The following is a 25,944-nucleotide window of genomic DNA, read 5'->3' on the forward strand; positions in this document are numbered from 1 at the left end:
GACTGTTTGAAATATGCAAGACTAGTAAAAAATGTATTCATAAAACTAGCATTTCAAATAAAGGAAAATGTAAACCAGTGCTAATGATGTTGAACATGAATGGATTTTGCCCTGATAGGGGTATTGAAATGATATCAGTGACATAAACTGTTATCAGCACCCTCTTTCCTGTAATGTTCAACATTTAAATAGTGCATACTTGTCTCAGCAGTACATTTACCAAAATTCAAATGATAGAGAACAAAGATAAAAATAGTTCTGGACTTCCAAGAGTCCAGAATTGTTCAAGATTTAGCACAACCATATGCTCAAAATAGGAGAAAATATTAGGTGTTGCAATGGAATTTTTAGTTGTAATGGCCAGGTTTTGTTGAGTTCTGTTCTAGTACACATTGATGTGGATTTCTGTACGTGATGAGGAGACCTCCCAGAGTAAGTTCTGTACTTTTAGTTTAGCCAACTACAGGTGACTGACAGCATGTTTGAACGTAATGCTTCAGTCTTCCTGGCGGGTCTTAATTTTACATATTTTACGTAATTTTACCTTAATTTCCATATACCATTATAGTATACTACATTTTGTTTGGCACAGATAGCCTAGTAGCTTTGTGTTAATAAACATAAAATACCTGCCTACCTGTTCTAGTAATATGATGAACATTACATGTTTTACCATAATATTTTGAAAATAATATGTTTCCAAATATAATATACACTAATCTTCACAAACAAAGACTCAAAGTTGTTTTATTACCATAAATAATACACACCTAGATGTTTTGCAATATTGTAGTTAAAATAACCTGTTGATGATAAAAATGTTAGTGTCCAAATAAATTCTAAATTTATGTAATGATTTCCATGAAATCATTACAAGTGAGTTTACCTTGATGCTTTTTATGTAGAAAGATATCCAGACTATTTAAAGACAGTTATTTGCTCTCAGAATTTGAAGGTTTTACTGAAATGGTTTATAATTTTGATCATCAAACATAATGTAGTGATAATTAGTTTTGTATTTCCAAACCATTTTAGTATACATGTAAATAAACTTTAAAAATCACAAGACTTAATCATTTTATTTCAAAAACCATGTTGAAGGATAATGAAAAATGAATGAAAATGGAAAGCATTATATATTTTCTTGTAGCATGATGGGTATTATAAGATTTAGTGGTTTTTTTTTGCAGTGTGATGGATATTACATGATTTTATGTGTTCTAGCTTTATGAACATTATACATGATTTTCCAGTCTAAGGTAGAAAAATATACAAGTGTATAGAAGTGTAATGAAATTGTGTGTATGTATAGACATGTACAAAATTCAGTTTATTTTTACTTGCAACAAAGTATTACATGTTTTTTTGTTGTTTTTTGTGTGTGTAGAGATTAGGTTCTAGTGACTACTTGCAAAATAGTAAAGAACACACACATGTTCAGTTCAGAAAAATAAAATTAATATATTCTTTATATATTTTATGATGAAAAAGTATTTTATAACATATTAAAATCATTTTAAGTATTTTTCTGATTTAAAATAAAATGTATGAGTTGAAATATCCTTCAGATTTTTAATATATAATTTAACTTTTGTCACATAAAGTTGGTACTCTTAAACAGGGGTGTCAAATGTATCTTGTGGAAGTTTCTTGACTGAACCTCCGAAAACATGTTCCTATTGCTTGTAGTATGTTCTGTAGCCAGATGTAGTATGATATGCTTTACACATTTGACAGCCAGTCCTTGTCTCTGTATCATGTAAGAAGGCTTTGATCTATCAACATGACTTGTTTTAGTAAAGTTCATTAAGTGCACATGTTGATAACTATGAGCCTTCAACATAAGATTGCATTGGAATAAAAGGGTAAGGAAAAGGCCTCTGAGTTATCTCTATGAACATGGACCCTGAAATTAAGTGCAACTAACAAATACTCTTGTCATAGAGGCATTAATATATGTTTATCTTTCAGGTATGAGGTTCGCTTCCAAAATGGTCAAGAATGTGGTGGTGCCTATTTAAAACTGCTCTCCTATGTTGAAGGATTGGATTTAAAAAACTTTCATGATAAAACATCATACAGTATTATGTTTGGACCAGACAAATGTGGAAATGAAGAAAAGGTAGTAGAAATTTTCATTACATGTGTGTGTGTGTGTGTGTGTTATCTATCATTTTATAAAATATGCAGTTATTTTGCTGAATGCTAAATGTTCTTCAATTGTAAATATCATCTATCTGATTATTAATTATTATTTATCTCTTGTGTCTAGGCTTGACATTTTCATTATTTTAATGTACAGTTGAATTGTAATTTATATTAAAGTTTCATTATAAAAAGTACTTGTATACAAATAGGAAGTAATTCCACCATGTTTCTGAAAATTATTTAAACATATATTTTTTATATATATACATATATACCCTTTATAAAAATTTCTATTTGGAAACACTACACACTGTGCCCAACATTTAGTTTGTGTAAGTTCTTTTTCTGTGTGTGTGTGTGTGTGTGTGTGTGTATGTTGGGCAATGAGTACCCTTCTCTATTTAACCATTTTGTAAGTATAAAAAAAACAACATTCACAGTCGATTCATAAGAGTGCTTATGAATATGAATCTCAGATCCTTGTTTCTGTTACCTCCTAAGACTCTGACACTTCCCTTCAGGGTTCTTCTCTTGCTGTTTTAGTCATTGTTGGAGGAACTTTGTTTAACAATGATGCTAGTGCTATCGTGCATCAGGAGGCTGGTACTCTTATGCCTTATATATTTCTTCTTTAGGTCCTGTGAGCTGAATGTGCAGAATCTAATGATGACTTCAACCAGTTATTTCCTCTGTCTTCCTTTGCTTCTGGCTTTTCTCTTTGTTATGATGAACAGGCACTTCCACTTTCTTTCTTTGCAATTTTGCTTACTCTAATGTATGATATTCTTTGTCTTTTTTTTTTATTAGTTTCTGATGAGTATTGATTTGCTTTGCTTTATGAGCCTCCATCTGCTGACTTTCTTTCCCCCTCTCAACATTTGTGTTTATGTTGATGGTTTTGGTTTTGTTCATCTTGCCAATTCGCATTAACCTTGACTTCCTCACTGTGTTAACTTTTTCTATGGCAATGGGTAGCTCCACCACTTTGGGAGTTTGGTCTTTAGATGAATGACTCCTTCATGTTAATGTTTTAGGAATGTTGAATACTTATTGCTTATGTTGGCTGCTTATGTCAGTTGATGGATCATCACTATTTGGAAACTTTCACAGTTGTATCTCACAACATAATTGTATTTTTTCTGTTTATTTTTGCTGTCCTTTTCTATCAACTGTAGATGTTCATCTTGATTGGGATTTATCAGGTTCCTTGTGGAACAGTTAGGCTTTCATGAAGGGTAGTCTGTTATCTATTTTGTTATTGTTAGTCTTCTGTTAATACATGTCGATTGCTTACTGTTACTGGCTTCTTCTCTACTGGTAGAGTATGAAAAACATTTGTCCTTACCTGGTCAGTGCATATAATTAAGATGGGGTTTTCTGCAAGACTGCTTTGGCTGTATATCTGTCTGTCTGTCTGTGTGTGTACTGTGAAAGTTTGTAAAGATATGCATACATATTTCTTCTAGGCCATTCCATGCTTGACCAAAAAAAACAGCAGCACCAGATGTGCATCCTTACTTTTAGACCTGGCTTGTGCCTGCTACCTTTAGTCACATTAAACCATTTCACTTTCTCTCCATTTGGGACCTAAGTTCAGATTATTGTGCTGGATAACAATGGCTCATGTAGCTTTCTTGTGTTCCCTCTTACATGAATCCCCTTCCCCATTTCTTCTAGTGAAGTGGCTGGGGTATTTCCTGGTAGTGTAGTATAGGATACCCCATTACATTTAGAGCTAAATCTTTCCTGATAGTTAGGTTTGTTCAGATGGGTCTTGGATTTGCCTCAGGACATAGATGTGGAATGCTACTTCCTGCACCTGATTTTATGGTACCTTTTGTAAGTATTTCTCATGTATGGAATGGTCTGACTTAGTCTTGCTACACTATACTCTTGTGCTTAACTGTTCACCTTTGAGATAATGGATGGTTGATAACACCATCCAAAGATTCTTATGTCAATATATTTTATTCTGTGTCTTCTGTTGAGCAAAGAGTATTCCTGTTTGAGGTGGATGCAGTCTCCACTATGCTACCCCTGCCTTATAAATGCCACACTCCATGGCTTTCTGTTGCCAGTGCTATTTTCAGAAATTAGCTCACTTTTTGAATTTCTCTGCACCAGCTTCTCCACCATTTTCAATGTAAGATTATAGTTCTTTATGGTGCACAGAAGCAAAAGCAAGTCTTGAGATTAACAATTTCCTTACCTGAATGTGTATTTCCGATAGTCACTCACTCCTCTGCACCACCTTCAACTTTCTTCCCTCTTCTGGTGCATTTGTTTGCCTTCTTAAAAATAAGCGTGTGTTCATGATCTAGTGACCACGGTAACTACTACATATGTTGAATGTGTTGTCCTCATCTTGTTTGTGAGCTATAGTTTAATGATAATTACATGTAGGCTGGTTGCAATACATGTTGATATATGTTAGGGTCTGAGCTTTGTTTAAGGTTTATGCCAATTAGAGGAAATTATATGGTAGAGTTCATGAGGTAACAGCCCTTTATAATGAAGGTAGGTAAAATGTTAACTTTTAATAGTTTACAATAAAAAAACAACAAAAGTTTTCTTTTTAACAGTTGTGAATATTTGTTGGGTAATGAAATGTTTTCAGCCTTTTGTGTTTTGTTTTTTCTACAAGGTTAAACTACATCAACCTGTTTTTAAAGTTCTGATCTCTCTCCTCAAATTAGTTCCAAAATAAAACTATAAATGAAGTGTTCAGATTTAAAATTTTGGCTTGATCTATATTTTATCAACATTTCTTTTAGAAGAAATAATAAAAATTGTTCAAACTGCTAACTCCTGATTTTGGCTACTATTACCCCCTTTCAATCTGTAATTTGTATTTATCAACATATAAAACAAAACTTTAAATGTATTGTCTTTCTACATATTTATGGCTTATTTTTAGCTCAAATAGCTTGAAAACAATGTGAAAACATGTAAATATTTTAAAATTCAACAGACTTTGTTTTGTTTTTTTACAATGCTCATGGTTTTAATGCTATAAAAAATAAATGCACCATCTGGAAGCTGAGGGTATTTACTTTATAATGTACTTGCTGTAGAGTTTCATTTTCTGTATTGTTTGGATAACAACTTTCTAAACTTTTATCCTTTAAGTGATCTTTCTATGTCATGGTTCTTTTTCTGTTTTTGCTACATAAAGAGAATAATTTTGTTGAAATAAAAGTAGATTACTTTAGCAGTTACTTTTTTGCTTTAGAAAAACCTCTCTCATATAATTTAAAACTTTGTGTTTCACAGTGCAAGCTATAAGATTAGTAAAGATTCTTTTCAAAAGAGCTGTATGCAAGCTTAAAAAGGAGCATAATTGTAACTTTGTAAATAAGTTATAGTCAGATAAAATTTGTATATTAATTTTAATGATGTGTATTGTACTTTATTGTAAAATATTGTTTAATAAAATAGGCTAGTACATGACATCATTAGGCCTGTGATAGTTTTATTGTTGGTAAGATTATGTACAAGATGGTTTTTCAGATCAGTATTCATGGCTGCATTGCAGAACTGCATAGTGTATTATATGTCATGGTTTATTTCATTGTTAGTTATCAATTGTTCAATAATCTCTTCTTTAGGTTAATCAACTACACTGGTTGTCATGTTTATGTTTGAAGTGTTGTGTTAGTTATAAAGTAACTTGTGAATTATTAATTCTAAAACATACATCCTCTCACACTTACAGTTGTTATTCAGTTGCCAGGGTTTCTTCCTTTGCCCTTCTAAGCCTTGGTCTGATTCTTTTTTCACACTTGCTGCAGTCACTTATACTGCACTTAATTGTCCTTGGCAGTATTTGTGTCTTGACATATTACACCTATGTCAGTGTGCTTTGGGTGAGGGGTCACTCTTTGTTGAGACTTTCAGTGATCTTATTCATTGTGAGATAAACATATATTCAGTTTGGTGGTGTTCCTTTGGAGGAGCTTTGAGGCTGGAATTAAGGGAGGTCCTCAACATTGTGGAAATATTATAAAGTCATTTTTTCAGTGCTTTATTTTAGTTTGTTAGCTTTTCAGTTCACTTGTGGAACAGTGGATAATTTAGCTATAGACTTGCAATTCTGTTATCAGGGACTTATTTGGTAGCTGAAAGGCCTGGAAATGAATATTTAGTTTTCTATCCAACCACAAACATTGTTCATGCATGAAGGGACAGTTATGCTTTAACACAATTTTTGGAATTTAGTGATTTAGCTTACCATACTTCAATTCTCATATAATACTTTTACTCCTTGCAGTAAAGGATTTTAAGACATAATTTGTAGTTCACCTGAATACATTAATGCCCCCTGATGGGACACAGTAAGTTTATGAATTTATAACTTTTAAATTCAATGATTTGTTTTCTTCACACTGCACTTTCTTGGAAGATTCTCAGAATCACCAGCTTCATTGATGATGAGCTGGAACCATTGGTTCAGTTGTTGGCTTCTGTATTCATCCCTGTTATTATCGGCATTTCATATTTCCTCAGCTCCAACAAGAGGTCATAGTTCCACACCTATTTGAAGTTATTGACCCCAGACATTAGCCCCTTGGTACCCAGAATAGAGCCTGTCTATATCCAAGGATTCAGCTGTTTGGTTGGATCACTTTTAGAGGCACTGGTGACTGTTGTATGCCTTCAGGGTCTGTGGGAGTTTGAGAATTTTTGAATGTATATTAACCTTAACTACAGATCTAGAAATACTACAGATCTTTGAGTCAGGATTGGTCATTCAATTTTTTCTATTCTGGGAATGTGGGCATCATTTAACCCTTATTCTTGTGGGATGAGGGTGCAAGAGATCCTTTTAATGGTCTTTATGTGACCAAAGGATCATAAACATTAATTTGCTGGATTATTCTTTGATCTGGGAGATGTTAAATCAGGATACTAGTAAGATATTGGTTTCTCTGCTGCCACCTTATCTAGAGTTCCATTTTTTCATGAGTGCTTCACTTCAGAAATGGAATGTATACATCAACAGTCAAGAAGTCCAGGGCCTATGCACAGATGATGAGGCTTACCTACACAATGTTTTAGTCATTCTTGCTCTTCAAAAAACAATGCTTTACACTCTGGGCTTATTAAGGGGAAAATCATTAGATTTCACACTGACATTTCTCTAGTGGTATATTGTGTTTCTCATCGAAGAGGCGAAAGGCTCCTTGATTTTAAATCTTGGACTTCCTTTCTTGAGACTACTGCTATCATGTCACCATACTAGCTTGCTATGTTCCAAGGGTGATGACTGTGGTAGCAGATCAATTGTCTCAATTCAAACAGATTCCTGCAACATAATAGATGGTTCCTTGCAAGGTTCTGTTGAATTGACTCTCATTTTGCAAATCTGATTGGTATGTGGGTCTCTCACTGGAACATCCATATACAGGCAGTTTAGTCTCCAGTACCTTGTTTTCAGGCTTTGGCAATGAATGCCTTCTGTCAAGAGGGGATGGAATTACAACTTTAGGCCTTTCCTCTGATTCATATGTTACACATGATATGTTACAACCTATTGTCAAGTCCTGTTGATAATTTCAGATTGGCAGCTACATCCTGATTTCTGCTTCTGCAGCACCTTCTGGAGTGTCCACCTCTCACTTCTTAGGCTGTCTGTGTGTAGGTAGTTATGATTTGACAGTACATCTGGGTATACAAAAGCTCAAGCTTCAAGCATAAAGGTTATGCAGTCTTTTACAAAATAAACCCTTTTCACAAATTCATTTGATCACTATTTCTCACTTCTTAGATCAATCAGATTTTGATTAATGTCATGTTCAGTAAGGGTCTTGAAGGTTTTGTTGTCTGCACTAATGTCTTTAGAGATGCTAGAAAATAACTTTTTTTTATGGGCTCTCTTTGGAGGCAAAGAATCTTTTGTAAGTTACATCCAATTAGATTTTTCATATTTTTGTGTACTTATTGGCTTGGCTGAAGTGCTTGCTGGAGGACATTATGTGGACTTACCACAGTATTTTTCTCTCATGTTATTTGTATGATATGGCAGTATCTTCATAGGAATTTTGTCTATCCACTTCTGCTAGATTACATAAAGGGGTGAGTTATTTTTGTTGCTATATTTCAGCATTCCTTACCTCTGTTTCACAGGATCCCATTCCGTGGTAAGTGTTGCCAGGGCAAGTGTGCCATTATTGAACTGATTCCACATGTGATGTGAAAAGTGGGACTGCAACATTAGAAAGCAGGCAATACATTTACTGCATATTTCTGAATTGAGAATATGAAGTTCTTTAATTTTTGAAAACTAAGTTCTACATATTTAAATTTTTACTTCTGTAAATACCATACGTTCAATAGAATTAAAAAGTAATTTAACTCTGAAATTATAATTTTCATTTACATTAGAAATTTATTATCACTGAAGGAATCTTGTAAACAAAGTATTTTATAATTTAAAACATTTGGATTATGGACCTTGATTAAATATAACAAATGATTAAGAAAATTTATGCTATATACATGTTAAGGGTCCTGTGTCATTACAACAAAAGAATGAAACATTCTGTATATGATAGTTTAAAACTATAGGATCAATACAACAAATAATCCCATCATATACATGACATTTAAAGCCCTAGATAGTCTTTCAATGTATAATAAAAGCAGTTTGCTAATAGTAAGTAGAAAATGAAATTTGATACAGCTACTAGACAGTTTGTATAATGCAGACATTTTTTTAATATTAAGTAGAAAATGAAATTGGGAATATTGTTGTTAAACAGGCTTCAGCAGTTTGTTAGTAGTAAGTATAAAATAAAATTAGGTTATAGATACTAGACAGCCTTCTATGTTTAATACAGACAGTTTGTTAATTGTAAGTAGAAAAAGAAATTGGATACAGATAGTAGAGAGCCTTCTATGTTTAATATGGACAGTTTGTTAATTGTAAGTAGAAAAAGAAATTGTATATAGACAGACAGCCTTCTCTGCTTAATACAGATAGTTTGTTAATTGTAAGTAGAAAAAGGAAGGCAAATACAAGACAGTCTTCCAAATTTAATATGAAGAGTTTAATTTGCTAATAAAGCTGATTGTGAATATTTTACTTCTTTTATTAGCAGTTAACTGTGGTTGTACTCTTGTTTGAAACTTGCATCTATTGCTGTATAAAAATATTATCACATGCAACATCTGTTACTTTGTATGTTTGTTTTTTTAAGGTTCATTTCATCTTTCGTCACAAAAATCCTAATAATGGCACTGTTGAAGAAAAACATTGGAAGAAATCTACTTCAATCTCCAATCTTGATGTTGTATTCAAAGACAGAAAACCTCATCTTTTCACTTTAAGTAAGTGGTTTTGTAACTGTCAGATTGATACATGATGATAAATAAAGAATAGCTTTCTTATAATTATCATTATTTAGTAGATATTATTCTTAATATGAACATATCTGTATTTAGTTTTTGGTTTGAAATACCTTGTAAATATATTTACTGCATTATTAAAGGATTGTAAATTTTTTGTTCCCTTTAGAGATAACACCTGACAATCAATTTGAAGTTCTTGTTGACAAGAAGACTATTCAGAAAGGCAGTTTACTAGAAGACATGGAGTAAGTACATTGATTGATTAATTAATTAGTCATCTATAAATTTTTGTGAAAACAATTTTTCTCCTTGATGTTTTAGTACTTTGTGCTATATAAACATTTTCCATCTAATTCAAAGCACTTAACTATATTTAATTTATTTATCCACACACAACAACAAAAAAAGATGGCATCAGGCTTCATACCAGCTTAAAAATAATTGCTGAATAGTTCACAAAGAATTAACACAAAATAATTCTTATGTTTCTGAGTCCCTGTACCATATTTTAAAGTAAAAGCTGTGATTTCAAGTGTTCTGAACCTACTTCTTGAAATATTTTTTCAGAATAGCTTATAGCAACTTTAAGGTATCGGTGTCTTAGATTTTTCTCTATTTTACAGTCCTCCTGTTAATCCATTAGCTGAAATTGATGATCCTAATGATACAAAACCTGAGGACTGGGATGAACAAGAAAAGTAATTGTTCAATTATTTAGATGATGATGTTTGTTTTATTACATGTTTTACTGTCTCTTGAAGTAAACAAAATTTAAGGTATTATTTCATGTAAAATTCTCTGAAATGCCTTTTCTAATATATATTGCTAATTTCTCAGAATCGTTATGAACTAAATTCTGTTGCATGAGTTGCCTACCTTAAAGAATCAGTGATACAACTTGTTGATGTAGATTATTCAAGTTGAAAATTCATTGCTACAAATCATAAAATGACAAGGAATTGAGCCCTTTGTGTGTTATGTTTTTTTCTTTCATTCAATTATAGGATTCCTGATCCTAATACTGAGAAACCAGATGATTGGTATGTTAATATTTTAAATTTTGTATTTTTGTAGTATATATGTCTAAAATAAAATCTTACTTCCTTAGCCTGCATTTTAATACATTTACAAATATGTACTATTATATAATATATTAAAAATGCAAAAGTGTTACAAAATTCATGAAGACATGAATCAACTACAGAAGTTTTAATATAACAGGTTTGTATGTATATCTTGACTGATTCATTAAAGCTGTTTTGAACTTACTCATATCAGAGAGAGTATTCTGAAATTCATGCACCTTTTAACTTGTGAGGTGACAAAAGTTCACATTACTTAAATACATAAGGCATTATATAGAAAGTGATAAAAATTAGTTTCATAAATAAGCTTGGCACATAAGCACTGGTTTGTAGTTTTATCAGTATTGTGTAGTATACATATAGTTGTATTAAAGTAATGGAAAATAAAATTACATTTAGTTATTTATTAACACAAAAAGATGTATTTTGAGACGATAGTGAATCTTTTTTGTTTGTTTGAAGTGAAATGAAAGAGATTACAGTTTTGAGAAATTTCAAAAATTGAAGGAGAAAAATTGTATTATGCTATAAACATAATAATGTAAGTGTTGCTTTCTAACGTATGCACTCCTGGATTCTCTCCTTCATAAATTTAACAAATATTCATAGCTTTAAAATATTGCATGTTTCAATTTGTTGAACATTTTAGTTTATTGTTGTTAATGTTGCTGTTCAAATGAAACTACATTTTATAAGTTAGCCAAAAATTAGAAGTTAAGTATATGGATAACACCACTTTGAGTTCAGTTTTCAAACATGAGAAAAGAAAGCATTTATTATTTGGAATTATGGAATTTGACATTAGACTGTGAAATTATAAAATACAATAAAACTTTAAATACATTTATTTTTGAAAATAAGTTCATAGCCTTATTTATTCTGTTTACAGTACTAATGAAAGTTTTGAATTGAACACATGTTGTGGTTAAACTGGTTCTGTTTCTGTGGGTTTTTGTTTTATGAAACATGCAAAAGATGAAATCAAAATATTTAGATAAATCATCAGTGAATGACAGATACCTGAAAACAGTATAGGCATTACAAACTAAAATGTGGTTTTTTATGTTAAGGTAAGATGCTCCAATTGACAAAATATTTTACACTAGAATAGTATGTTTATTACACAAATCTGAGTGTCTTTTAACTATTACATTTGGACCTTTTATAATGTACTTACGTAGAGGTTTACATTATCAATACTAAAGTATATGAAATGATCATTAAAAGATTGAGACTTGAAATGGGAGAATTTTAGGATGATGGTTAAGAGACTGAGACTTGAGGTGGATTTCAGTGTTCCCAGTATACACCTTATTGTTAACTAAGATTAAGGAGAGTATTGTGCTTGCTACACACAATTTCTTATGCTAAGCACTGGAATATGCTGTTAGAGGTATGAAACATGCAAAAGATGAAATCAAAATATTTAGATAAATCATCAGTGAATGACAGATACCTGAAAACAGTATAGGCATTACAAACTAAAATGTGGTTTTTTATGTTAAGGTAAGATGCTCCAATTGACAAAATATTTTACACTAGAATAGTATGTTTATTACACAAATCTGAGTGTCTTTTAACTAGTACATTTGGACCTTTTATAATGTACTTACGTAGAGGTTTACATTATCAATACTAAAGTATATGAAATGATCATTAAAAGATTGAGACTTGAAATGGGAGAATTTTAGGATGATGGTTAAGAGACTGAGACTTGAGGTGGATTTCAGTGTTCCCAGTATACACCTTATTGTTAACTAAGATTAAGGAGAGTATTGTGCTTGCTACACACAATTTCTTATGCTAAGCACTGGAATATGCTGTTAGAGGTATGACAACATATCTTCTTGATCCATGCCTTAAAGTGGACTGCTTCAATATCAGGGAGAAATAGTAATAACATGGAAGTGTGTTAAACTGAATAATAACTAACTGTAGTGCAAAACTTGTGTCAAGAAAGATTATTCATCAAAAAGAAAATGAATGTGTAAGAATTTGTGCATTCATTATGCATACAAGTATCTACCTTCAGTGTGGGTACAAGACTTACCTGAAGCACAAACTATATTGATACAGTATGTTAAGAATTATTGAATAAAAATAAAACAACAGTGGTGAAATGCTTAAGTAATTTGTTGATGATAATATTTATTTGAAGGGAATAGATTATTAAAACACTTTGTATCAAATGTGTTAGGGATGAAGATGCTCTAAGACTGATTCCTGATCCCACTGCTATAAAACCTAAAGGATGGTTAGAAGATGAGCCAGAATTTATCACAGATCCTGATGCTAGGAAGCCTTCTGATTGGTATGTGTTAGTGTACACATAATAGTCAATACTTTTCTATTAGCTTGAACATTAATAAAACTTTCCAAATGTGAATTTAGTTATAACCTGTTTTGTTGTTATATTTAAATGCTTTTTTTCATAAAGTTATTGATAAATGATAAATCATTTTTGTATTACTCTTACTGTGTGAGTTTGTTATAAAAAGATCTCAGTGAAGTCACCATTTGTCATTTTAGTTTCTCAGAATTTTTTCTTTTATCTTTTGGTCATTATGGTCAGATTCAAGTTTTGGATATAGTGTAAGGTATATGTGGTTAAATTTTTTTTTTTATTATTATTATTATTATTATTATTATTATTATTATAAGTAAGTGGAAGTGTAGTATTTTCAAAATATAATAAAACCTGAACTTACCATTTACACCTGAAAAATTATGACTTTGGATTCAAGGATTATTTAGTAAGTATCTTTAAAGGTTCCATAAAAGATTTGTATTTTTTTCCCAAAAAGCTTTTAAGATTTTTACTGCATAACTGCATGTTGGAAACATAAGTTATGGTTAGGTGTTACACATACAAGAAGTATTATCTTATATCTAATAAAAGTAGAGAAAAATTAGCTCTTTAATTAACACTAACACAAATGTTTGCTTTACACTTGAGGTACAACTTTTAAACTCCTTACCACTCTGCTGATAAGTGACATGTTTTGTTTTTTTTAATCTTCTGAGCTATGGGTATTAAGATAGTATTTTGTTTCACAGGGATAATGATGTGGATGGAGAGTGGGAAGCACCCTTTATTAGTAAGTTTCTTTGTTGTTTAAAGTTTTTTATTATCTCAGTTGAAATATTGCCAGAATGTATTGTTGCTTTAGTACTTGTTTGTATCATCTACACATGTTTTGTGAAGGGTTGAAATCACTTTTTATGTGATTGCAATAGTTCTGCAGAAAACATACCATTCAGGCTGATGAAGGGATTAATCCTAAGATTACCAAACTGGGAAGAGGGGATTACATGTGGATCCAGTCAGATTTCTTTTAAACACAGGCATAATGTTGGTGGCATATAGAGCATTACAATAAAAAGTATATTTTTAGGGCTGTGCCTTTTTCTTATAAAGCTAATTTTACTGTGCAACAATTCAATGTTGTAGGTTTGTTTTTAATATGCCACTTGTGTATGAGTGCCACTTAATTTATATACTTGTATTGTAATTTTGCATTAAGTAGAACACAAGTAATGAAATATTAATTATAAATACTTTGGATATTAAGTTTATATACATGCAGTTGTATACTATGAACAGTGCATGTAGTTGAGGTAATAGCTGAGAGTAAACATCCCGCATTTCTCTAGTACTGGAACATGGATATCTGCATGGATAAACTTATTAGTCTATTCACTTTATAGTTTAAGATTTTAGTATGATTTTCAGTATTAGACATTAATATTTTAACTGTTTTCTATAAAGGAGGATGATTAGTTAACACTTGTGAAAGCTATTCATTGAGCTTTGATGTTTAAATGAATCAAACTCAATTTATTCAAACCAACAATACAATACAAATATTCAATATTTTTTATCTGTGAATTTGTTTTTAATTTAGTGTGTTGTTTTTATATTGCTATTATTAAGATATGATAGCTATTTCACTTCAGAGATATTTTACATAGTATTCCATTAACAATTATTCTTGTTAAACATTTTTTCTGCATTATCCTGAAAGAAGAAGGCTTAAAGCTACTGTGTGGAGGAAGGTTAACTGTTAACACTAGGTTAAATATTTGATACAGGAAAAACTTGTGTTCATTCTACATAAAAGAAGATAAACTATTGTCAGAAGACAATGTTTAGATAGTATGAGAAGAAGCAGGATGATAACATTTCAAGTTGAATAAAGAAAGTAAATATCATCATATCTCAGAATGGCTGGTTATGGGTATTAACTCTTTTATTGATAAGCAGAGAACATCGTTTTGACCTTCCTAGGTCAAATTGTTGTTCTTGCTTATCAATAAAATTGTTAATACCCATACCACCCATTCTGATATACATTTTTTATTTCAAGTGGGTTTCTCGTCATCAAGAAATATGATATCACATAAATAGATTTACTATGAATGAGAGGAAACCCTAACACCTGATGGCTGAATTTAAGATGTTACCTGTTGATGAAAATTATTCTCTGTAAAGGGATTTTAAATTAGAAGTAGTTCTAAATGGAAGGTGATAAGAAATTAATTTTAATGCTTCTCTTTGTTGCAGATAAAAAGGTGTAGTTTAAATAATCAAATCACTTTACTTTGGATTAGAAATAAGAATAAATATAGTACATGAATATCTATCATAGATGAAAAATGAGTGACATAATATGGTCATTACTTTTGGATAGATAACAGTCCAAATAGTATATTTTATAAGAATGAAGAATTATAGAAAGTTACTACTTACTCATGATGAAGAATAATATAATATTAAATCAGAGATAAGTATGTAAATGAACATATAAATCTAGAAAATAATTACTACTTATTCTGCATGAAGGAAGAGAAGACAGTAGCAGCAGTAATGTGATATGATTTAAGGAACAATAGACTATTAAAATTAGTGATTAACTTAGAGAAAAATTGAGGAGATAATTGACATAGTCATTATTTTGGATGAAGTGAGGATTAAAATTTGTAATTAGTATTTATTCTGGATGAATTATGATAATATATTAAAAATAGTCAATAATTTTGCAAGTGTAGTATGAGGTAGGAGTATTTGCTGCTTTTATGGTAAAATGGCACAATGTATTAAATGAGTTAATTTCAACTGTGACTAAAAGGTAAGAGACAACCATAAGTCACTATTTTGGACAAACAATGAAATATAAGAATCAGTTAATAATTTGGATGAAAAGGACATAAAAATTATTACATCCCAGAGTGAAATATAAAGTATTACACAAATAAAGAATAAAATATTACAAGTTAAGAGGGGAAATACTTGATAAAGAAGGATAAAATAATAGAAGTAGTAAATATAATACAAAATATACAAGGTATTAGAAATGGTAATTTTTTAAAATCAAAAAACCAAGCTTGAAGTCAGTGCCATTTGTGAATGAAAAGGTAGAGTTTGTGACTGTTTACTCTTTGAAGGAAGGAAGATTTTAGAAGTTTTTCTTTCTTTCATTTTTCTTCTAGTTAAATAAAAAAAAATATAAACATTTCCAGTATTTTAACACCTGTTTTATAGTCCTTTTGTTTTCACAAATAAGGAAAAAAAGGATGATATAGTTTCATTGAATTGTTTTTAGGTAATCCTAAATGCATTGTAGGTTGTGGAGAATGGAAGCCTCCAATGATTGATAACCCTGAGTATAAAGGGAAATGGAAGCCTCCCATGATTAATAATCCAAATTATAAGGTATTGTTTTAGGTAATTACTCTTATACCAATATAAATGTAAGCTATTTTGAAACTGTGTTTCACAAGTGTGAAGGTTTGTTGATGGCTCTATAAATACATTGTGATTATTTTGCATGCTGTTCTCACGTGCCATATGCACACTTCACAACACAATTTCTTGGGTGACATATGCACACTTCCATATAAGATTTAGAAAATTAAGTAAATATAACAATTTTCTTTTAACAATTTCAAGCTGAAATATGTGATAAGTTAATATTTTATCATTTTATGGTATTTATTTAATGTGATTTAAAAAGAAAAATAATTGTGTTAAACTTACATTTCTGTGTAGCTTCTAGAAGCTTTACCTGTAAACAACTTATTTGTAGATTCTTTTTTGAATTTTCTGACCATCCCAAAACAACTCCTCTGTATGGATTCCTGTATGTGGTGAGGGGACCTTTCAGGGAATGTTCTGTTCATTCAGTTTACCTCCTCTGGGATCTAAACATCCACCCATGGGTTTGCCATGCATGGTGACCAATGAAGGGGAAGAGATGATTCTGGTGGTTGAGGGGTCCAACTCTAACATACCACTTTGGTCTTGAATTCCTATAGATGGGCAGCCTTGGGGTGGCCCCTCTAGGGTCAGTCGGCTGGTTTACTTGGGCTAGTCTCAGCCAAATACCAGCGTTGGATGTTCTGAACAGGTGTTGTGGACATTGTATCTGATGCTCGTGTTTGGGTATAGTGCTCATGAAACCCTGGCATTGCTGCAGTGTCCTTGTTTGGCAATGTAGTGTGTCTCCTTGTAGGGCTCCGTGGTGGGAAGAGATCATTGGAAAACAACCACGCATGGACAACTCTGTTGTACAGTCAACATTACAGCCACATTTTACACCCTAATTTCTGATTCTCCATTCCTTATCTGAGAAATCATTAGGGCAGATGTCTCCCTTTTTCATTGAGAAGGAATTAGAGGGATTTGCTGGCTCCTGAAAGGCAGGAAAGATGTTGTGCTCTGGAGGCCACAGCACACCAAATTATTCTTGAAATGAAAACCCATTGGGAATATACCCATTGAGGTTAATTCGTGTGACTTTGAACTCTTCCAGAGGAGTTATAGTTGAGAGGGATTTACAGAACATTCCCGAGTCGGAAATTCTTGCTGGTTTCTCCAGCCAATGCTTTACTACGGTATGTTGAATCTTCATCTGTAAAGACAGAAGTATGGAACCTACCAATGTTCTGACACTAACATTTACATCACCTCGTTTTCCTGCCATAGTCAGAGCAGGTTAACTGAACTGCAAGGTATGGCCTTACATGCCTAACCCTTGCAGAATTTTCCAGTGTTAGCAGTTTGGTCACTCAAAAACATCATGTCGTGGTTCTATGGTATGTGCTTGTAGTGGTGGTAAAGACCATGGTGCTAACAAGTGCAACCTGGGACCATACTGTGTTAACTGTAGTGGCCCACACCCCTCTTTCTTTATTTCTTGCCCTAAATGGGTAGAAGAGAAAGAGGTGCAACACTTAAAGACTGTTAATAATACCACTTATTCAAAGGCTCTGAAATTATTGTCCCCAACTCCATTTCACTGCTATAGTGAGAGTGCAGACAGATCTTTCCATGCCTCTAACAGAGCTGTTTGCAGAAAACCTTAAGAATCTTGTGCCATCCCTAATTAAAAAATGATACTTCCATTTCTGTCCCTTCCACTCTTTCCAGTAACTGTCCAGTTTCACTTACTTCTGGTTCAAATGCTTCCTCGGGTCCATCCTATTCTGCAGCCCCAAAAAGTAAATCGACCATTCATTCACACCCTCAGTCATTGGAATCTTTGTCCACAGACAGAGACCTGCCTACTCAACCCAGGGCAAAATCCATGGAGATTGATGGATCTTTGTTCAATGAAGAAAAAGAACCATGGTTTGAAACAGATCTCCCCACCACATTGTCCTCCACGTAAATGACAATGGCCACTTTGTTCCAGTTGAACTGTCAAGGTTTTCAATCAAATTTAGATGACATTAAGGATATGATTGATTCTTACCATCCCCTGTGCCTCTCTTTATGAAATCTTTCTCAAATCTGCTGATACAGTCACTCTTCATCAATTTTCCTTATATACCAACAACAGGTCATGATGGATGAATGAGTGCTTTGTGGGGTGGCATTGCTGGTTGATCAGCATAGCCCACCCTGTCCTTGTCATTTGATATAACCTTGGAGGCTGTAGCCATCCATGTTTTCTTGGGTCGTTCCATCTCTATTTGTTCTCTCTACCTCCCTCCTGAAGAGATCTATAATCAGGCAGAGCTTGATGCCCTTATTGAGCAGTTACAATCTCCCTTTTTTACTATTGGGGGACTCTTGTGGACATAATCCTCTTTAGAGTGATGCTAGTATTGATGGGAGGGGTTGTGCTATGAAGCATGTGCTCTCGGATCACAACGTCTCTCTCTCTTCAATACTGGTTCTTATACTTATTTTCATGAACCTAGTCAGTCTTTTACTGCTGTAGATCTTTCTATCTACTCCCATTCACTTTTCACTCACTTTTCTTCAAGAGTTGATGGTAATCCACGGGACAGTGATTTTTTTCCTATCATTTTGAAAGAGGCTGGGTGTAGTCAGTGCCATCTGATCTGTGTGCCTCCATGGAGGTTGAACCAGGCTAACTGGCCTTCTGTCACCACTCTCTCGGAACTTGATCCTGCCATCAATAGATGACTGTGTGGAAGCAGTAACTGACTGTAATGTCCATGCAGCTACTCAGTGTATTCTTAAAACCTTGACATGTTTCCAACATTATCCTTGTCCTTGGTGAAATCTTGCCTGCCACATGACAAGAAAAGCTCAAAAATAGGCTTGGGATACCTTTCGTAGATATTTTACACTTTTAAACTGCATTGGATTTCAGCAGGCCCATGCACATGCTTGGCAGGTCAGACATCAAAGCCAGAAGGAATCTTGGATTAAATACACCTCGAGCATTTCTTCTATTACCAGTTCCAAAGTCATATGGGACAAAATTTGAAAGATTAGTGGCCAGTATCCTTCTGTCCTCCTTTCATTCTTGTTCTCTGATGGCCAGGAAGTTGCTAATACCCAGAGCATTGCCAATACTCTTGGCAAAATCTTTACTCATGCATCTAGCACTTCTGCTTCATTCCCCATCTTTTTAGCCATCAAAACGTGGGCAAAACAATTGCCTTTTTCCTTTCAGGCTGATCATCTCTATGACTATAATCATTCCCTTACACTGGTGGAACTTAAACATACTGTTCATAAGTCTGGCAGTACATTGGTCTGACCTGATGATATTCATTCAGATGGTGTGCCATCTCTCTCCTGCCTCTCTCTTGCTATTCTTCTAATTGTTTTTAACCGGATCTAGCAGGAGAATGTTTTTTTCTGATGCTTGGCACCACACTACTGTACTTTTTTTTCCTAAACCTAGGAAGGATCCCAAGATTCCTTTGAACTACCGTCCAGTTGCTTTGACGAGCTGTCTGTGTAAGATCTAAGAGAGGATGATTAATGCTCGTCTTGTTTGGTTCCTCAAATCAAACAACCTCCTCTCACCCACTCAGTGTGGGTTCTGAAGACTGCTTCACCATGGACCACCTGATTTGACTTGAAAAATCAATCAGGGTAACCTTTCTCAAACGACAATATCTTGTTTCTGTATTTTTTGACCTTGAGAAAGCTTATGATACAATGTGGAGATATGGTATCTTATGAGTCATTCACTGTTATGGGTTGTGTGACAATTTACCGATTTTTATTGAACATTTTTTAATGAATCAGTGATTCCAGGTCTGTGTGGTTTTGACACTTTCCCATTCTTTCCCACAGGAACCTGAAGTCCCTCAAGGCTGTGTCTTGAGTATCACACTCTTCGTTATAAAAATTAATGGTGTCAGTGGACAACTACCCCTACAGTGGCAAATGATCTCTTTGTTGACGACTTACATATCTCGGGTCAGTCGTAAAATATGAGGTATATTGAGCAGCAGCTACATTCATTTACTGACGTGGACAACAGCAAGTGATTTCAACCTTTCTCTCTTCAAAACTGTTTGCATGCACTTTTGCCATCAATAGGGTACTCACCCTGATCCTGAACTCCATATAGGTGAAGCTGTGCTTCCTGTGGTCCATGAGGCAAAGTTCTTCAGGCTTATACTTGACTGTAAGATGGGCTTTATTCCACACATCAAGCAGCTACATGTCAAGTATACAAGGGCACTGAACATCCTCTCTGTCCTCACTTCCACCTCTTGGGGGCAGATCAATGCTCCATGCTAAAAATCTATCATGCCCTTATTCTATCAAAACTAGACTATGAGTATCTGGTCTATGGCTCTGCCAGGACTTCAGCCTTGGACTCTGCTCACCATCATGGGCTTTGGCTCTGCACAGGGGCCTTCCAGAGTTTGTGCATGGAGTTCCATGAACCCACACCTCTACACCTTCATCGTTTGCAACTGTCTTTAATGTATGCTTCAAAATTTTGATCTTCACCACAGAACCCACATGAGGTTGTGTTTTCCTTCCTTAGTGGGCCACAATTTTTCATAACAGATGATCTGCCACTGTTCCTTTTAATTTTTGTCTCCAGGTGCAGTTGGATGAATTGGGTCTATTTTTGGATGACAGTGGTATCCACAGATCAGCTCATCCTACCATGACTAATTACTATCCCCAAATGTGATGTTTCTTTAAGCCATCTGAAGAAGACAGATACTTCTGATTGGAAGTATTGCCTTCTATTTACCGAACATCTTTTGAACCATCCTGCCATTCCCATTTATACAGATGGTTCAAAATCAGATGACTTTGTGGGCTCTGCCATTGTTTGCTGTGATTCGGTTGTTGCATACAGAATCCCCTCTGCAGTTGCTGTGATCACAGCTGAATTGTATGCCATTTCTCTTGCCCTGGATCACATAGAAGGTATATAGTACACAAACTGTACTATTTATACTGATTCACTTAGCTCTCTGTTAGCCCTGGAATTGCTTCACGTCAATTCTCACCCTATTCTTGTTGATATTTAAAACTGACTGGCCCATTTTTCTTTAACATCTACTTCTATCCAGTTCTTTTGGATACCAGGCCATGTTGGTATTCCTGGGAATGAGCTTGCCGACACCACAGCTAAGTCTGCCTACTCTGGCGCTATCAGTGCTGTGCCTGTTCTTTACATGGACTATGGTCCTGTATTCAAGACTCGGCTCTGTGCCAGTTGTCAGTCGACTTGGAGTGATCAACATGGAAACAAGCTTTTCCAATTAAAACCTTTTAATGGACTTTGGGCATCTTGTTTCCACAAGAATCAGAAAGAGGAAGTTGTCCTTACTAGACAACAGTTGGTCACAATTTTTTAACTCATTGTTTTCTTCTATCTTGAACTCGTGCGCCAATGTGTTGTTTGTGTGACACTCAGGTCACAATAAGCCACATTTTACTGTCTTGCTGCTGTTATGACTCTCAGTGACGGCACCGTTTTAAACATGTTTTGTCCTAAGGTTTACTCATAATGTTGGACAGTGTCATTGGCAAAGGTAACACTGTCCACCTTACAAATGTTTTTTTTTTTTTTTAAAGGCCATTGACCTTTTTAATACTATTTAAGTTTTGACTTCATAAATTAGACATTATTTTTGATTCCTTTTTAAAGTACAACTAGTTCGATATGAAATTAGAAAATAGCCATAACATCAAATAACTCGAAACCAGAACTGGAAAGGCCAACTTCGGGTGACTAACGGTGATGTGTGAACATACACTTTAGTCATCCTGGCAAGTTATAATAATTACAGTTATACTACAGAAAGTCTTTTATAACATTTATTACTCTACTTTCTGAACATGGCCATAACGTCACATAACTTGAAATCAGGACTGGAAAGACCAACTTCAGGTAACTAATGCTGTTGTTTGTATTTATCTGTTAATCATCCTGGCAAGTTATAACCATTCAACTTTTGCTACAGAATGTCCTTTAAGACTAGTATTAATGTAATTTCTTTCTTATTTTTGTGCACTAGAAATGAAAATTGGATTTCATGCTGTTTAAGTGTTAATTCAAAAATTCAACTTTGTTTTGTTTTACCTTGATTACTTTGTATGAATTTTAATACTTTTACTTTACTTTTAACTTTTTACCGGATGTTTGGTGCTGATAGTCTAGTTGCTTTGAGCCATAAAACACCAAACCCACCTCCCAAAACAAAGGTTTGTATTTATAAATTATAATCCATGTGAGATTTTATTATTACAGTATTTTGCTCCCTCTCTTCTATGATGTGACAACAAATGGTCAATTTTATCAATTGCTAATTGATAAATTGTTTAAAATTTGACAAGAAGCTTTCCTGAAAGTTTGTATTTTCAGAAAAATATTTTATTTTTGCTGCTGTTTCTAATATTTAAAAAGAATTTTTCTTAATGTAGTTATTTGCAGTCAGACAATGAATAGATCACCTTGAAAGTGATTTTTAGTAAATACTATTTACTACTCTACAGTTTTGACATTTCATTTTCTTAATCTCTAAATATATATTAAAAGCTTTTTAAGGTAAATATTTATATTTTATTTTGCATTTTCTTTAATATATCACTAACTTTATTTGTTATCACCAACATTCACTACAGTGAAATATTTAGCATTAAGAAATGAAAATATGTATTATCTTTTATCTCTTAGTAGAAGTCTTTTGAAACTTGGTTTTTTTAATATGGTTAATTGCATGACTTTATCTCTTCAATTAGTTTGTTTTATTTTATTTTCCAGCTCTGTCTTTTATCATTTATGCCCAGTACATAAAGTGGTTATCTTAGGGCTTTAATTTTTTTATACACTGATAATACTTAACTTGCATAATTAACACACATTTGTTCCTCTAATACGTTGCACATATGAATGATGCCATCTTGATTATTCACTTTTACAATCCAAGTGACAGGTTAAACTTATAAAAAAATCTTTCAACATTCCAAATATAATTTTTAAAACACAAATAATACATAATTAACTAAAATGTAATAGTAAGACCTAAATATAATTTATCTGCCTCTCTAACTATAACATATTTAAGTAAGAAACCATTGTAAATGCTAAAGTTGATCAAGCAGACAAGAATATTAACAGAAAACTGCAGAACACTCACAAATTAACCTTTGATGGAAAAAAGTGTAAACTGATCTCTTTCAAACATGTATATGCACTGGCTTCTGCAAACTATGTGTATGGTGTACATCTCAAGGTAAAGTATAGGCAGTAGGGTGTGGCACCCATCAAGGATTGGAAAATTTACAGCTTGTAGACTTTATCACATGAGGTCAAACAGATGTAGTTTGGTAGGTGATGACAAAATACTTTGACTCAGATTTTTATTTGGTGAATATTGTACTTGAACAATGTAAGAAAAGAAAATAACTTATAATTTACTGAGACAAAACTATTTATGAGATATCAATTAATTTTGATCATGTCAGTTTTTTGCAAAAATATTGTATTCTAGTTTGACATAGGTGATCATGAAAGATTATATAAATATACACGATGTGTTTTCGTGTGGTTTATAGCTGAAAGTGATGATTGCTGCAGTTGGCAAAATAACCTTTCAAAAGAAATATGTTAATGAATATGAATCACGTAGAATCTGATTGGTTACATAAAATGGAACTTTCTGGCCAGTAAGAAAGTGAGTTGACCTTGTAGTAAAACTCTGGTTTTGGAGAGCTGGTGAACAGGGTTCAAGTATGCATGATACCATAAAATATTCTCCACACTTAATATGTGAGTGCATTATAAAAGTGATAGCCAGTATCTTAGCATGGATAATGAGTGGTAGGGTATTACTGACTGTCTTCCTTTTGGTAAGCATCTCAAAATGGAATTGACCTTCACATTACAATACCTTGAGTGCTGAAAAGGCAAGCATGTTTTGTGATGAGTTTAAATCCCATAACTTGGAGTTTGCTAATTGGGCAGCTTTTAACTAACAGGCTATTTGTTTAAGTATTTCCTCATGTGAGAAGTAAAAAATTTTGGATATACACAAAATCACAGCAGTCCAGAAAATGTTAGAGATATTTATATTTTTAATAATATCATAGAATAGTTAATAAATGTGATAATACTTGCTGTTCACTTTAAAAATATGATGCTGAAATGTGTGGTTTTAGAATATTGTGAGATTGTAGCTACATTTGTATTAACTGAATAGCAAAATAATGATTTTTATATTATACATTTTAGTTAGATCATGTTCATTAATTTCTTTTTTTAAATGTTTTTCTCAGGGAAAGTGGGAGCCTCGTAAAATACCAAATCCACATTACTTTGAGGACTTGGAACCATACAAAATGGCAACAATAGTAAGCTTGTTTATAGATTCAATATGCGACTACTGAATTGTATGAATAATGAATAGCTTAGTCATGTAGTGTGACTGTTTAATAAGGTAACACAGGCCCACATTCTAGTTTTCTTGCATTCAAAAATCTAAAATACTGTGACTGTTTTCTCTATTTTATGTTGTATTCAAGTATAAAGCTACACAATTGGCTATTTGTACTGTTTCAGAGATGCCAACCGTTACTACTTGAGCGTAATCGTTGCGATTTTGGTGTATACATTACAACTATACGCTCATACAGACAAATATTACAACTTGTTGCAACTCCCAAATTATTATATATTATATAGGCCTATACAATAAAGTGATAAATTGTTCCCCCAGGGCTTGAAAGGGGTGAAAAGAAAATTTCTAGTGAGATACAAATAAATTTTGATAATAAATAAAAGACAGTCCAAATGGCTACTTGCGATAATCATGGTTGTGCTTGAAATAATAAAAAATATTTGTATCTCCGACACATGCCAATAGTTTGAGTACAGTGCTCTCCATACTGGGTACATGGGGGAATCCATAGTTACGTCATCAGTGCTTGTCAGCCAATCAGTGCTCATGTAGATGGGTATTTCTTGTTTTCCAAGCAGCATAGAAACACCAATGCAATCATTAACAAGATGGAAAAAAAAGAGTCCTTGTTCACCAGATTGTCTTGTTTCTGGCAAATTAAAAGGACTAAAACTGGGAAAGGGCTCTATCTACAATCATTATGCTCAGTCATTTGAAATAGTTGGCATCTCTGCTGTTTCCATAACAGGCATTGAAATTCATCTTTTAGCATTTATAAACCTTCAGACTGAGCCATTTGGAGGTATCTCATATGAAACAGAAAATTTACCACCAAAAATTGTGTGTCTAAACCCAAATGTTTTGAAAGATGTACAATGTGATTTGTACATATCTTCATTTACAACATTAAAAATTACATTAAAAAAAAGCTTGAATGTATGTATGTACAGGTATTAATTAACTAATTACTATGTTTTGTTGTAGGAAGCTCTAGGATTTGAACTGTGGTCAATAACTGATAACATCATGTTTGATAATATTATAATCACTGATGATCCAGTGGTAGCTGAGCAGTGGGCAGAAGACACATGGGTATTGAAGAAGGAAATTGCTGATCGAGAAACGGTAAACTAGTAGCAAGTGACAGAAGTTATTGAAAAATTTGATTGAAATGAGTAAAGTAGATGTGTATTTATGCAATTGGCATAAAGTTAAGAAA

At 33.1% G+C, this 25,944-nt stretch overlaps 1 protein-coding gene across 9 annotated transcripts in view; it reads left to right on the forward strand.

Annotated features, from left to right (window-relative positions):
• The window catches only part of LOC143255912 (calmegin-like), a 59,618-nt gene that overhangs the window by 26,119 nt on the left and 7,555 nt on the right, over positions 1-25,944 (forward strand). For all 9 annotated transcript variants that reach the window (XM_076512380.1, XM_076512361.1, XM_076512396.1 and 6 more), the window contains 10 exons: positions 1,972-2,122; positions 9,348-9,477; positions 9,665-9,743; positions 10,122-10,196; positions 10,503-10,538; positions 12,781-12,894; positions 13,641-13,681; positions 16,187-16,296; positions 24,604-24,678; positions 25,710-25,850. In XM_076512380.1, the coding sequence (XP_076368495.1) occupies positions 1,972-2,122; positions 9,348-9,477; positions 9,665-9,743; positions 10,122-10,196; positions 10,503-10,538; positions 12,781-12,894; positions 13,641-13,681; positions 16,187-16,296; positions 24,604-24,678; positions 25,710-25,850 (952 nt within the window). The remainder of the gene's footprint in view (positions 1-1,971; positions 2,123-9,347; positions 9,478-9,664; positions 9,744-10,121; positions 10,197-10,502; positions 10,539-12,780; positions 12,895-13,640; positions 13,682-16,186; positions 16,297-24,603; positions 24,679-25,709; positions 25,851-25,944) is intronic.

The sequence above is a fragment of the Tachypleus tridentatus genome, chromosome 1 (assembly GCF_004210375.1).
Source record: "Tachypleus tridentatus isolate NWPU-2018 chromosome 1, ASM421037v1, whole genome shotgun sequence".
NCBI classification, from domain to species: domain Eukaryota; kingdom Metazoa; phylum Arthropoda; class Merostomata; order Xiphosura; family Limulidae; genus Tachypleus; species Tachypleus tridentatus.